Here is a 16010-nt window from a genome sequence, read left to right as displayed (position 1 = left end):
GACAGGCTATGGACAACGGATGGGGTTGTCTCAGAAGTGAAATAAAGGGGACTTTGTTATAGGTTCAGACTTATGGAATCAGGTGTTGGGATATAAGGTCATTGATAAAAAGAAAATCCCATATATGCCAAAATGAACAACACTCTTTGGAATAGCCATTTTCCAACAGATGAGCATCTATTTGGTTTCCAACTCTTGGCTAGTAAAGTGTGGCATATGAATGCAATGAAATATTACTGTATGCGTAGTAGAGTACCTAAAACGTAACAGGAGCTTAATAAATTTTTGTCGACTTGCAAAAGAAAAAAAGATCAATAATCAATGGCTTTAGTGCTTTGCTTTGCATTGCTGTGCTCATCTTTTATTACAATTACTGTAATCATTAGGATAAGAAATAACTGATTTTTACTAAGACCATAATCCTCGGCAAAAGCCTTGTGTGTCATCAAGCTATGATTGTAGTCTCGGGAAAATACCTGTGTTAGTTAACCTTAGAAGTGTAACTAAATCATTATGAAGTGTGTATCTTAAGTATGTAACCGTGATAATTATATCTTTATACAGGGTGGGCCCAGAGTCATGAAGGGGTTTCAATATTTAATAACTCCTTTATTTTTTGTTTTTAATTTACAATACCATAGCATCATCTATAGTATATATAGGAAATGACTTTATATTACACGTGAAAAATCATGACACATTGGAGGGGGGGGGCAATGAGGGTTAAGGGACTTGCCCAGGGTCACATAGCTAGTAAGTGTCAAGTGTCTGAGGCCGAGGTCAGATTTGAACTCAGGTCCTCTTGAATCCAGGGCAGATGCTTTATCCACTGAGCCACCTAGCTTCCTCCTATGCGTGAAAAATCAAATCTCATAAATGATGTCCGTTTTCTGCTTGACACAAATGTGCCCTTCCATTTTGACTTTTGGCCCACCCTGTATTCATCTTTATATTAAAATGATCAAGTAAGAAAGTGCTGTAAAAGGATAATTCAGACATGAAAGGGCTAATTGAGAGATCATGGAGAGAGCAAAATTAATGTCATAAAGTTAGATAAAATGTAATCTTGTGTAGTATGTGAATCAGCACCATCCACAAATCAAGAGACCTATAAATAACTGTAAATTTTGTATCTTGGGGTCTCAGACCATATTGAGTGGACTGTAGACCCTGTCTTTGTTTCTCTTAATAAAGGTTGGTTTTTTTGCCCAAAAAGGCTTCTCAGTTTCTTTTTGTTTTGTTTTTGTTTTTTTTTGTTTGTGGGGCAATGAGGGTTAAGTGACTTGCCCAGGGTCACACAGCTAGTAAGTGTTAAGTGTCTGAGGCCGGATTTGAACTCAGGTCCTCCTGACTCCAGGGCCGGTGCTCTATCCACTGCGCCACCTAGCTGCCCCCCCAAATTAACTCTAAAAGATATATGAAGAAACACATTTGCTTCCAGAGAAAGAACTGATAAATAGAAGTATGTATAGAACAAAATTTACATACACACACATACACACACACACCCCTATTTGGGACTAATGTAGCCATTTCTAGGATGGGGGAGAAGGGAGAGGGAAGGGAGAAAAAAGGGAAAAAAGACATTTACAGGATAATTGTGCAGCATATTTGAAAAGAATAACAAGTTGTGCATGGTAGATTTGTAGTTTCATGCACAATTATCTTTTTTATTGTACTGTTATGGAAATGCTCGTTTTATTCCATGAATTAAAAATGAGATAAATTAAGTTTAAAAAAGAAAATGAATATTGCAAAATTACAAAAACAAACCCAAGTATAGCTCCCCCAAGAAGAGATAGAAAATACATACTGCGCCCCAACTGCTTGGCAGAGGTGGGAGATCTACAGGTATGGAAAATGGCAGATATTTTCAGATTTCTATGTACACATATATGTTGTATATACACACAAATGTGTATATATGTACCCGTGTGTATACAATGTGTGTGTGTATATAATGTTAACCTGGAAATTAAGGAAACAATCAATATAGGGAAAAATAAGGTCTTTAATCAGGGCAGAGGAACTATAGCTCAGCTAGTGGATAGGGTTTTTATGGGGTAACAAAACAAAAGGGAATCAGAAGACTTCTGGGGGGAGGGGGGGAGGGGGGGAGGGGGGAGTCACATACAAAAACTACTAACTACTTAATGTAAATGAACCTCTAACAAAAGAAACTATAGAAACTGCTCCAGAGTTAAGTACAGATAGCTACTTAACTCTAAACAGAAACTACTTAATGTAGGTGGACTCTTTTTACATAAGAACATAAAGTCCAGGGGGTAAGGCTGGGATCATTTTGCTTGGGGGAAGGACAAAAGATTGGTTAGCCCCAAGCAATTCACCTGCCTGGGTAGGGGGACTCGGTGGGGAATCAATCCTCTGTAAATTGTGTGTGTGTGTGTATATATATGTATATACACACACACACATATACATATATATATATGTATACACACATATGTATGTATACACATGCATTTATATGTATACAATATATTTCTACACATATACACAGAGTTCCACATTTGAACAACTGCTTTCATTGTGAATCTGCTTTCTAGGTGTTAGCTATTATATCTACTAGGAGTTAAGCCAGAGGTCCACACAAGCCTAGAGGAATGCACCCACCTTCAGTAGCCATTTGAGACTGTGTTATTTAAAATATTGTGGGACTGGCTGGGATTTTCTAAGATATTGCTACTTATAAAGCAAAGGCTATTGCACCAGTTTTGGCAGTAAGTGTTTATTATTAATTAAGATCACAAAAAAGGGGGGAGCTAGGGGAGAAAGGGAGGGAGAGAGAGAGAGAGACAGAGAGAGAGAGACAGAGAGACAGAGACAGAGAGACAGAGAGACAGAGAGAGAGAGAGAGAGAGAGCACACCACACATTGACCTAAGATGATTGGCTAACATCATTGAGCTCCATTGATTGACATGACTGGGGTGGAGGGATGTCTAGGTGTGCTTCCTCTCCTAGTTAATCAGAAAGGTCAATCTGCATTTCCATTCCTTTTGTTAAGTAGAATGCTCATCCCAGGCTGCTTTCCCCGAAAGGGGAGAGAGCAGCTAACACTGTCTAGATTTCTCCTAAAAATTCTTCTTCTTCTTCTTCTTCTTCTTCTTCTTCTTCTTCTTCTTCTTCTTCTTCTTCTTCTTCTTCTTCTTCTTCTTCTTCTTCTTCTTCTTCTTCTTCTTCTTCTTCTTCTTCTTCTTCTTCTTCTTCTTCTTCTTCTTCTTCTTCTTCTTCTTCTTCTTCTTCTTCTTCTTCTTCTTCTTCTTCGGCAATTGGGGTTAAATGACTTGCCCAGGGTCATGCAACTAGTATGTGTTAAGTGTCTGAGGCCGGATTTGAATTCAGGTCTTCCTGAATCCAGGGCCTGTGCTTTATCCACTGTGCCACCTAGCTGCCCCTCTAAAAATTCATTATTAATAATTATTTCTTACAAGACCAAGGATTACTCTATTGCGCCCTAAAATTTTCAACCCAATAAATGTGGTTGAGATATATTAAGTTTTCTTTGTGGTCTGGTCTTTCCATTTCTTTGATGTAGCAGCTGATATACAACTGATGTAACCTATTCAGAGAACATTTGCTGCTAAGTGGTGGGGAAATCCAATAAGACCCACTAAACCAGAGGCTCAGGGCATAGGAATAGGAAACACGGGTTATTAGACCTGAGGGCACGGAGTAGTGAAAGATCACTGATCTGGGAACCTCTTGAACAGTTCAAAGGGAACAAAACATCTTGGGAATCCCTCCACTTTCCCTTTTCTCCCAACCAGTCTCATCCTGATCCATACATCTTCAATTTAGGTTAAGACCTTGGTCATTTTATCTGAAGGTGCAAGGGTGTACAGGGTGCAATACCATTGGCCAATCTCTCAGTTCTCTCACACCATGGCCAGAAGGTGGCAGTAAAGAGCAGAAAAAAGACCTGCAGAGATTCCACCATGGAGGACCAGCATATGGTTTTGCAATGAAAAGAAGAGCCAAATGTACAGCACAGAAATTAATGGCTTGATGATATCATTTGCCAAGAAGGACAATTAATTGGTTACTAACAAGAATTTTCCCTACATTGTGCTGGGTGCTGGGAATACAATTCTCTTTTTCTCTTTAAAGAATTACACCCGGGGCGGGGCGGGGGGGGGGGGGGGCAGCTAGGTGGCACAGTGGATAGAGCACCGGCCCTGGATTCAGGAGGACCTAAATTCATATCTGGCCTCAGACACTTGACATTTACTAGCTGTGTGACCCTGGGCAAGTCACTTAACCCTCATTGCCCCATCAAAAAAAAAAAAAAAAGAATTATACCCTCTCACACACAAATCCAATTAGAATAAAATACTATTTTATTTAGGTGCTAGAGAAAGGAAACCAAGAGAGAAGTCAAACTTCTCTCGTGGAAAAATAGCATAACACAGAGATGTGGTGATGTAGCAATTGATCAAATTTATTGTGAGGCGTCCCAAAGAATTACAAGACTCAGTGACTCAGCTTTCCAAGTTTTATTAAAATACTGTGAGGCCACAGGGAGAGCATCCAAAGGTGTCTTGAATAGGGAGATGAAAATGATTATATTTATAGTGAGAAAAAGTAGGTTATCTCCTCCTTAAGGAGGTACATGGGAGGTCTTATCCTAATTTGGGCTTCCTGAGGTCCTAAGACAGCCTCCGAGGAAGGTACCTTTTTCCCTGGAGGTGTGTTTTGGGGGTTTACACATCATAAGGTGAACCTAAGGACACATTTTACCTTTACTGCACATATTCCTAAAGACATACTTAAACTTGTCAGACCCAGAGGGTCTGTGTGTTTTTGATATCTCTTTACTCAAGATCTGGTTTCTAGGTCTCCTGTCATCTAGGAATATTAATGGCTATTAAAGGTTAACGGTCCCTGGTTACTGTCTCTGTTGATAGTAAGGGTTGTTAGGGACTCCAACCCTCTTGGTTACTGTAAGAACACAAACCTTAGTTTCTCTGTTAACCCTTTTAGGTACTATTGATAAGGACTCAAGCCTCGGTTTATCTGTTAACCCCTTTTAGCTTCCTCCATCAGTGGTTCTCTGAGATATCTTTCTCTCAAGCAGGAGAAAGGCAAATATTTTTATAGAGGACCAGTGATGGAGGGACTGATTGGGGTGATCACGTTACTGTGGAAAGTTCCCTTACTGGGGGGTGATCACTTGAGGGAGGACTGTACCCCACTGGTGGTAGCTAGGGAAAGAGTTGGGGAAGAGGCAGTCCAACCTCTCAAGCCATCTCCGTCCCCCTCACTGGTCACCCAGGCAGCAGCCACGTTTAACAGGCTTCTCTCTCTTGCTGCAAGGTGTGTCTCAAGGAGAAGACTTGTGCCAGCTGGGTAGGTTCAACTTGAATAGTCCTACCCCATAACATTTTCTATCTATGATATAAACACCAATAAACATATCAAGGTCTGCAAGGATGGTATGCAAGTTCCAAATGTTTGAGAAAGGAATTGTTTGTGCATCAACAAGATTTGTGACTGATCCCCTTCCCAGTTATTTTGCAATCTCCTTACTTGGCACAGAGCCTTCTTTGTCTGAAATCCATTCAGAGAGGCCATCTCCATCATGACTCTCTTCTTTTTTTTTTTTTCAGGACAATGAAGTTTAAGTGACTTGCCCAGGGTCACACAGTCAGTAAGTACCAAATGTCTGAGTCCACATTTGAACTCTGGTCCTCCTGAATCCAGGGCCAGTGCTTTATCCACTATGCCACTTAGCTGCCCCATCCTCTCTCCTAATAAATCTCTCCATTTTGTTTTTTTTTGTTTTTGTTTTTGCAGGCAATGGGGGTTAAGTGACTTGCCCAGAGTCACACAGCTAGTAAGTGTCGTGTCTGAGGCCGGATTTGAACTTAGGTACTCCTGAATCCAGGGCCGGTGCTTTAACCACTGCGCCATCTAGCTGCCCCTAAATCTCTCCATTTTGCAAGATTTGCTGTAAGCCTGCTAATTCTTTGGGTGAGTTAGTCCCCCCACCCCCATCCAGGTCCCAAGCTCTACCCACAACATGGAGCTCCACCCACAGCACTTGGGCAAGTCACTTAACTCTGCCTCAGTTTCCTCAGCTATAAAATGAACTGGAGAAGGAAATGCCAAACCATTCCAGTGACTCTGCCAAGAAACTCTCCAATGGGATCACAAAGACAAGAGTCAGACATGACTAAACTAACTCAACAGGTGTGTGTGTGTGTGTGTGTGTGTGTGTGTGTGTGTGTGTGTGCAGCTTTAAAGTCTGCAAAGTACTCTAGGCATATTTTCTTGTTTGAGCCCTGAAGGAACCTTGTGAAGAGATAAATGGTATCATTGCCACTATAAATCTGCCCTTTTACATTCTAAACTCCCTCTCGGCTCTTACATTCTCTGATTCTCCGAAACAGCTCACCTTAATCAGTAAAAATGTCACTGAACATTTGCAGAGCCATAGGCGGGGCATCCTTATCTGGGTGGTGCTTTCCTTTAGTCTGTTAAAAAGAAATTACACTTTCAGTTTTGGTTTTTGATACCCCAGAAGCAGGACAGCAGCGTATGTCAGGGGCTCTGGTCCATCCCACCCTGCTGGCTGCCTGAATAGAATGTCAGGAGGTAAGATCACTTTTATTAGATTGAGGACTCAAATGCTGGTGACCAGGAGCCCTGAGCCCAAGTCCTGGGAAGATGATAAAGTCTGGTATTCACTGGCCAGGGGCAAGGAATGCAGCCAATACAGGAAGCCAGGGCTTCTCTGGGAGCGTGGGGGCGGGGGGGGGGGGTCCTTAAGGTCAAGGTAAAGATGACTCTCAGCTACATGAATCATGATGTGAGTGTGTTGGGGTGTTCCCCAAGCCCCCAGCCTCTCTAGCTCTAGTAGGGACCATAACACTAGGTAAACTAAAATTAAGTTAACCTGGATTAGGGGCCAGTCTGAGCAGACAATCTACATTTTCTGTCCCATATCCTCACTGATGGAAGCTTCTCTCTCTGTTCTCAGAAATGTTTTATTTTCTTATTTTGGGGGTAGAGAGAAGAGATGTGGACACATTAAGGCTCAGTAGTGCAGGATTCAGCCTGTGTGACTTTAGGCAAATCTCTTCATCTTCCCAATGTTAAGTTTCTTTCTTTGTCAAATGAGAAGGTTAGATCACTTAGTCCCTGAAGACAATTGCCTTGAAATTTGCCTCAGTTAGTCAGTCAATAAGAATTAGTGATGGAGGAGGCAAAGAAAGAGTTAACAGACAAACTTAAGACCAGAGCTCTAATTTGGATCTGAGCTCCAAGAAGGGCTATAACTTACAGACTCCAGTTCCGAAAGGGATTAATGGATAACATAAGACTTGGGCCTTCATTAATACAAGTCAGGGCCTAGGCTCTTGTTACCCACATTAATCACCACTCATAACAAGAACATAAAGAGGCAGGTCATAGAGACCTTAACTTTAACAAGGACATAGAGACAGGCTATAGAAATTCTAATTGATAAATAAAAATATTCGGAAACTAGGCATGGGAGTGAAAAGGTAACAAGCTCAGAAAAGGCCAAATTTGTCCCCAGATTCACCTTATGACGGGTAAACCCCCAAAACACACCTCCACAGAGAAAGGTACCTACCTCAGGGGTTGGCTTAAACCCTCAGGAATGCCAAATTAGGATAAACCCTCCCCTGTACCTTCCTAAGGTGGAGATTATTATAATGAGACTGATATTCAATTTATCCATGCTATAAATATAACTGTCTTTCCTTTCCCTATTCGAGAGACACCTCCATAGTGCTCTCCCTGTGATGACTCACAGTATTGCAATAAAACTTGGAAAACTGAATCACTGAGTCTTGTAATCCTTTTGAGATGACTCACAGTCAATCTGATCAATTAATTCCATCTCACATCATTAGTACAGGCACTAAACTATGCTAAGCATCTGGGAATGCCAAGAAAGGTAAAAACCTTGTTTCTTCCCTCAAAGAGCTCACATTCTAGTTGTGTCAACCTTAAAATTAATGAAACAATCCAGAAATATGTTTAATGTTATTATGTATATATGTATAACCTATATTGGATTGCCTGCTGTCTGGGGGAGGGGGGAGGGAGGGAGAAAGATCTGAAATTGGAAAGCTTGTATAGACAGGAGTTGAGAACTATCTTTACATGTAACAGAAAAAAATAAAATACTTTATTAAAAATTAATGAAACAATCAGTATAATAAAATTAAGATCTTTAATTGGTACAGAGGAGTTGCAGCTCAAGGCATTTTAAGGCAGATGCTAAGAATGCCTAAAGATGGGAACTGGGGACAGAGTTTATATGGGGTAACTGAACAGAGGGGGAAGAAGTTGCCTCGGGTTAATTTTCCTCTTGGTTTCGCCAGCTAAATTCTTTGGCATCTAACAAAGCTGAGCATGGTGAGATTACCTTTATGAGGGTTAAGTGTTTCATTTCATAAGTTCTTAAGGTAAGCTGTTTTACATAAGAAGCAAAATGACAGAAAGAAGGTTGGGGATTTTTTGGAGGGGAGAGTTTTTGGGGATCTACAAAATAATCAGAAACTAGAATTGACAAAGTGTGCTCAGCCCCAGGCAATTCACTGGCCTAGGAACAAAACTAGATGAAGTCAGTTCCATGATTGTTTATTATAGTGGACACAATTTACTAATTACTATGTACATACACTATATATTCAGTGCAAATGGAAGGTTGTTGATTGTCCTTCATTCTTTTTTTTGGTGGGGCAATGAGGGTTAAGTGACTTACCCAGGGTCATACAGCTAGTGTCAAGTGTCTGAGGTCAGATTTGAACTCAGGTCCTCCTGCATCCAAGGCCAGTGTTTTATCCACTGCGCCACCTAGCTGCCCCACCTCATGACACTTCTAAACATGTAGACCACCTCCCTCAAATGTGGTGCCACTGCTGCCCCCACCCTGTGGGACAGCCAGACACTGAGATTTTATAATCCTTTGTTCTCTAACTTTAGAAAACCTCTGTTGACTCGGCAGGGGAAAGGAAGGGCAATTTTGGGGAGTGGGAATAAGCTTTTAGGGCTTGAATTACATAGTTTGTTCTTATCTGAGAGAAACATGCTCTACCGGTTAACTGTTTAACTCAGCAGTAAAAAAGAAGGAATGGTGGAGATGGGGGAAGAAGGCCCCAGGACTTGAGCAATGTATCCTGCCAACTGAGGCAGACACAGCATTTCTATCAGTACCCCTTTAAGTCTGAAAAGGAGAAAACTTCCAATTCTACAGAGATCCCCATTCCCTTTCCCCTTGCGAACCTACATAATCCTGTAGACTTACATTGCTACCCTTAAGCCTGGGGTTCCCAGAAAGAGAATCATACCCTTGGGGTTATTAGCATCAACCACCATCATCTCACTGCAATGAAACATCAAAATGTTGGGGAAAAAAGCACTTACACAATGTTTTTCGTATGCTTTGATTTCTTTCTGAAGGTAGCACTGGGTTCTAAGAGCAAAGAGGAATCGATAAAGCAACTGCTGTTCGATGACCAGGCTTGGGAGATTCGTGACTAAGAATGTTTTGGAGAGGCTAACTCATGACTCATGGCCCAGGACCATAGGGAAAAAAAATAGGTTTGAGAAGTGGAAGGGACCTTTGAGTTCATCTTGTCCAAGTTCTTCATTTTATAGATGGGGGAACATCTACTGTGCTATGCACGGGGCAGGCAATTTACAAATATTTGTATGGCTTTTTTCTCCTTTCATCTTGGTTTGAAAATATTTTAATTTTTCCCCCAAGTTCCAGCTACAGGGAGAACTTTACTGAGGTTACAAGAACAATTAATTGAATGTAGAATACACATTCAATCGCATTCCTTTTCTTTTTTTTTTACATTTCTTTATTTTTGCAGGGAGTGAAGGTTAAGTGACGTGCCCAGGGTCACATGGCTAGTAAGTGTCAAGTGTATGAGGTCAGATTTTGAACTCAGGTCCTCATGAATCCAGGGCTGGTGCTTATCCACTGCCACCACCTAGTTGAACCCTTTTCTTTTCTTTTTTAAAAAGTTTGTTAAGGCCTACAATTCTAGCTAAACTGTCTAAAATATTTTTTATGTTGTTCTGGCTAGATAGAGGGGTAGATAAGTAGAAAGACAATGAAGATATAGGTAGATAATGGACAAGTAGGTAGATAAGAAAATAGATTCCGAGGTAAAAAGATACATAGATAAGTAGATAATTAATAATCAATAAACATTAGTAAGGTCTACTATGTGTAAGACACTCAGCTAAGGGCTGAGGATACAAAAAGAGGGTAGATAGACCCTGCCATCAAGGAGATCAGAATTTGATGGGGCAGACACAAAGTAAATAAACGTATAAAAAGCTAAAGGTAGAATAAATAAGAAATAAATAAAAAAGGGAGGGCATTAGAGTGAAAGAGGAGTTGGGAAAGGGGTTCCTTTAGAAGATAGGATTTTTATTAGAACTTGAAGCCAGTTGGCACAGATGAGGAAAGAGAGCATTCCAGCAGGGGGTGGGGGGACATATTAGAAAAAATTCCAGGCACCAAGAGACAGAGTATCTTTTTTTGTGGAATAGCCAGGATAGTGTTACTAGATCAAAGAGTGACATAGAAGGGAATAAGATATAAGACCACACAGATAGGAAGGGGCTAGATTATGAAGAGCATTGAGTGCCAAACAGAGATATATAGGTAGGTAGGATGGATCAATGATAGATGAGTAAGCAGATAAATACATAAATTGATGTATAGATAAGTAGACTCATAGATACATAACAGAGAAGTAGATTGGATAGATAAGTAGATAGCTAGATATACAGAAAAGTACATAGATAAACAGATACGTGGATAAGTAGGTAGATAAGTAGATGGATAGACAGGTACAGACAAACATACAGACATAGATAAAACATTTATTAAGCTTTTGATATGTTACAGGCAGGCAGGTAGGTGGTGAGGTGGATAGAATGGGGGGGGCCTGGAGTCAGGAAGACTCATCTTCTTGAGTTCAAATCTGACTTGCGGCATTTACTCATTGTGTGACCCTGAGCAAGATATTTAACCCTGTTTGCCTCAGTTTCCTCATCTGTGGAATGAGCTGGAAAGGAAATGGCAAACCACTCTAGCATCTCTTCCATGAAAATCCCAAACTGGGTCATGAGGAGTTGGACACAAGTGAACCAACTGAACAACAAATGTGTCAGACACTGAGCTAAGCAAACACAATGATCTAAAACAATCCCAATGGACTCAGGATGAAAATGCTATCTGCTTCTGGAGAAAAGAACTGATGGTATCTGAATACAGATTGAAGTATACTTATACTCAGTTTTCTTTCAGAAAATGACTAATATGGTGGGGCAGCTAGGTGGCACAGTGGGTAAAGCACTGGCCCTGGATTCAAGAGTAACTGAGTTCAAGTCCGGCCTCAGACACTTGACACTAGCTGTGTGACCTTGGGCAAGTCGCTTAAGCCCCATTGCCCTGAAAAAAAAAGACTAATATGGAAATGTTTTACATGATTGCACATGTATAAGCTATATCGGAATGCTTACCATCTCAGGGAACAGGGAGAGGAGGGATAGATAAAATATGAAACACAAAAATTAAAAAACAAAACAATGAATATTAAAAATTGTTTTTACATGTAATTGGGGGAATATAAAACATTGTAAAATCTACATTTCCTAATTAATTCCCCATGAATAAATTAATGAATGAGAAAGATTTGATTAGCCCTTATTATATACCAACAACTGTGTTAAATATTGGGATTATATTATCGATAATAGTAAAGCATATTATATATAATATAATATATGGATGGCATATTTGTTTGCTATGGTCCTTCTGACCATCTTTTGTCAATTTCATTGATGTAGGGGAAAAAAATCTCAGGATTGTTTGAATTTGCATTTTTCTTCCTGTTAGAGGTTTGGAGTCCTTTCTCAGATGGTTCATCACTTACTCTTCTTTAAGTTCTTTTGTGTGCATGTGTGTGTGTGTGTGTGTGTGTGTGTGTGTTTTGCGGGGCAATGGGGGTTAAGTGACTTGGCTAGGATCACACAGCCAGTGTCAAGTGTCTGAGGTTGGATTTGAACTCAGGTCCTCCTGAATCCAGGGCCCGTGCTTTACCCACTGCATCACCTAGCTGCCCCATCTTCTTCCTTTTTTTTTTTTTTTTGTGAGGCAATTGGGGTTAAGTGACTTGCCTAGGGTCACACAGCTAGTAAGTGTCAAGTGTCTGAGGCCGGATTTGAACTCAGGTCCTCCTGAATCCAGGGCCAGAGCTTTATCTACTGTGCCACCTAGCTGCCCGCCCCATCTTTAAGTTCTAATTTTCAAATTTTCTTTTTTTTTTAAAAATCATGATCATTTCTTTTTTTTGCCAACTGCTTATTCCTACTCTTGGATCTCTTATCATTTGGGGAATGGTTTTTGGTATTATATTGCTTAATGTTAGTTCCATGTTCTTTCCAAGATCCCAAGGGGGAACTATGGACATGTGGCCAAGGAAAGAAAAGATATCAAGAAAGATGGGTGGGGGGCAGCTAGGTGGTGCAGTGGTAGAGCAACCGGGCCCTGCAGTCAGGAGGACTTGAGTTCAAATCCGACCTCAGACACTTAACACTTACTAGCTGTGTGACCCTGGGCAAGTCACTTAACCCCAACTGCCTCACCAAAAAAAAAGAAAGAAAGAAAGAACGAAAGATGGGTGGTTGGTGCTCAGGATTCCAAATGCTACACAGAGGATAGGAGAAGTACACATAAGAAAAGTACCTGATAGTAAGAGGGTCATCAGTGATCTCAGACAGCTGTTTCAATAAAATTCTGGGTTTGGGAACTAGATGACAAGGGGTTTAAAGACGTGAGTGGTTGGTGAGGAAATGGAGGCAGTGAGTTAAGAATATTCTTTCTAGGAGTTTGGCAGGGAGGGATGACAAAAAGACTTTGTCCATGTTAGAAGTCTCTAGAAAAGTAAGTGCTATTTCCTATCTCCAAAGCAACCTCATCATCCTTTGATTTCTACTCTTCACAGGGGTGATAGTGATTGACTGTCTGATGCCCTGATCCTTGAGTCTGCAAGCATGGATTATCTTGATGAAGATACAATATATAAAAAAATACAGCATGAAGTGAAAAGGTTTTTGACCGAGTTTCCCAAGACAAAGCTGGAACTAGCGAAGTATGTCCAAGACCTTTACTGTATGGCAGATAGAATTGACAAGATTCACAAGAACTGCACCATTGCTAATGTAGCAGCCAGCTCTACTAGTGCTGTCTCTGGCATCCTGACCGTCTTGGGGTTTGTTCTGTCACCTGTAACAGCAGGAGGGAGCTTGGCCCTCTCTATAACTGGGATGGGATTGGGAGCAGCAGCCACTATTACTGGTGCTTCTGCAAACATCATTGATAATGTGAGTGATATACAGGGGAGGGTACGTTTAGACAAAAGTAAGGTAACGATAGATGGCATTGAGAAAGTTCTACATAAAGATATACAAAGAATTATTCGTACACTGAAAAATTTGAAAAAGATTTCCCAACACTACCATGCCTTCTCCCTGGTCAAAGCCAACCCAGGCTTGATTTCTGCTACCCAGGGTCTTACAAAAGCTGGGCGTCTCTCCACCCAGAGCAGCCAGCAGATTGACAAGGCTTTTCAGGGCACAGCATTGGCCATGACCAAAAAAGCCAGGATAATAGGTGCTTCATTAGCAGGACTTTTTGTTCTAGTGGATGTGGCCACCATTGTGCAAGATTCAAAACATTTGTCTAAGGGGGCAAAGACTACAACAGCAGCAAAACTGAGGGAGAGAGCTCAGATTTTGGAAAAGAACCTGCAAGAGCTTTCTAGGGTCTATGAGATCCTGCTGAAAATGGAGATTTAACTGACAACCTAAAAACAGCTTTCAATCCTAGGAGCCCAAAGTGGGCCTGTTCAGAGTCATGTAGCTAGTATGATCCAGAGCTAGGACTGAATTCAGATATTTGGCCTCAAACACCAGTGATCTTTCTGTTTTCTCTTTTCTCTCCAACAACCATTTCTAAAAACTGGAACCTAAAATAAGGTTCCCTTTTCTCCCTTTTGAGACACCCTAATCCATTGCCCATAGACTGCTCTGGCTCACTGCTTTGTTACTGTCTTTTCTTAGGACCTGGGGAAAGGGCACGGGGGAAGTGGCGGGGAGTGTGGATGAGAGGAGGGAATGACTTATTCAAAATGACACAGTCACTTTATTCATATTTTAGTTATTTAGAATGAGATTTCCTTTTTTATTATTGCTTCTTAGATTTTCTTATAGACATTGTAATTGATTTTTGGAAGCTGCAACTGCTGAAGCTATTATCTCAATTAGTATCTTTGTGGATTCCCTAGGGTTTTCCAAGTATATTGTCATATCATCAGCAAATTGTGAAAGTTTTATAGTTATATTAAAGCTTTACATATATACATATATGTGTGTATAGGTATATATATAATCACACACATACCATATATGTGTATATATGCATATATATGCACACATACTTACAGAACTCTATTAAATAATTGTCAGAAAAGTGGACATCTCTTTGCTTTACTCCTTTATTTATAGGAAAAAGTTTAAGGGCATCCCCATAACATATGATGCTAGCTCTGGTCACTATGGTATTTTTTTTTAAAGGTTTCTCTATACTTACTTTGTAGAGTTTTTAGCATAAATTAGGGTTTTACTTTATCTCAATAGATGCAGAAAAGCCTTTGATAATCACATGGTTTTGGATGTTTTCATTTTTAATATGATTACTATATGGAATATTTTTCAAAAGTTGAACCATTCTGACATCCCTGGTATAAATTCAACTTGGTCATAATGAATGATTTCTTGGATAAATCTCTGTAATCTATTTTTTTTTCCTTTTCAGTGAGGCAATTGGGGTTAAGTGACTTGCTCAGGGTCACACAGCTAGTAAGTGTTAAGTGTCTGAGGCCAGATTTGAACTCAGGTCCTCCTGACTTCAGGGCCAGTGCTCTATCCACTGTGCCACCTAGCTGCCCCTCTGTAATCTATTTGATAGGATTTTGTTTAAAATTTTTAAATCAAAATGAATGATATCGTCCTGTAATATTTCTTCTGATCTTTATCTTTCCTTGGTGTAAGTATTAGGACTATATTTCTCTAACAAAATAAGTCTTTCTTTTGAAAGGAAAAATATAAAAAAAATCAATGCCTTGAGTGCTTTGCTCTGTATTGCTTTGCTAATCTTTTATTAGCTATAATCATTAGGACAAAAAATAACCATGTGCGGGGGCAGCTAGGTGGTGCAGAGGATAAAGCACCAGCCCTGGATTCAGGAGTACCTGAGTTCAAATCCAGCCTCAGACACTTGATACTTACCAGCTGTGTGACCCTGGGCAAGTCACAAAACCCCCATTGCCCCACAAACAACAACAACAACAACAAAATAACCATGAGATCTGTAGTAAGAACATAGTCCCAGGTAAAAAACCTGTGTGTAACCAAACTATGATGTAGTCCCAGGGAAATTCCTGTGTTAGTTAACCTTAGAAGTATAACTAAATAATTATAAAGTGGGTATCTTAAGTTTGTGACCATAATAATCATACCTATATAGTGATCTTCATATTAAAATGATAAAGTAAGGAAATCCTTTGAAAGGTTAAGTCAGACATTAAAAGGCTAATTGAGGGGGCAGCTAGGTGGCACAGTGAATAAAGCACCAGCCCTGGATTCAGGAGGACCTGAGTTCAAATCCAGACTCAGGAACTTGACACTTACTAGCTGTGTGACCCTGGGCAAGTCACTTAACCCTCATTGCAAAAAACAAAAAAATTAAATTAAATTAAAAGGCTAATCAAGACATCATGGAAAGAACAAAGTTAGCATATCATAAAGTTAGGCAAAATATAATCTTGTGCTATACATGAATCAGCTTCTAGAAGACTTTCTTGCACCATACATGAATCAAGAGAACTAGAAACTAACAGTGGATTTTGTATATTGGAATCTCCAGAC

General features: G+C 40.2%; 1 protein-coding gene across 1 annotated transcript; it reads left to right on the top strand.

Annotated features, from left to right (window-relative positions):
• Nucleotides 1–9487: 9487 nt before the first annotated feature.
• On the top strand, nucleotides 9488–14959 carry LOC122727421 (apolipoprotein L6-like). The gene is made up of 2 exons (XM_043964938.1): nucleotides 9488–9554; nucleotides 13028–14959. The coding sequence occupies exon 2, from the start codon at nucleotides 13077–13079 to the stop codon at nucleotides 13878–13880; it is 804 nt and encodes a 267-aa protein (XP_043820873.1). The 5' UTR covers nucleotides 9488–9554; nucleotides 13028–13076; the 3' UTR covers nucleotides 13881–14959.
• The last annotated feature ends 1051 nt before the right edge of the window (nucleotides 14960–16010 follow it).

The sequence above is a fragment of the Dromiciops gliroides genome, chromosome 5 (genome assembly GCF_019393635.1).
Source record: "Dromiciops gliroides isolate mDroGli1 chromosome 5, mDroGli1.pri, whole genome shotgun sequence".
Taxonomy (NCBI): domain Eukaryota; kingdom Metazoa; phylum Chordata; class Mammalia; order Microbiotheria; family Microbiotheriidae; genus Dromiciops; species Dromiciops gliroides.
Note: the sequence above shows the minus strand (reverse complement) of the source record. Positions and strands in the feature narration are given on the sequence as shown.

Coding starts and splice junctions, on each gene's coding strand:
- LOC122727421 (XM_043964938.1), top strand. CDS start 13,077: ATGGATTATCTTGATGAAGATACAATATATAAAAAAATACAGCATGAA.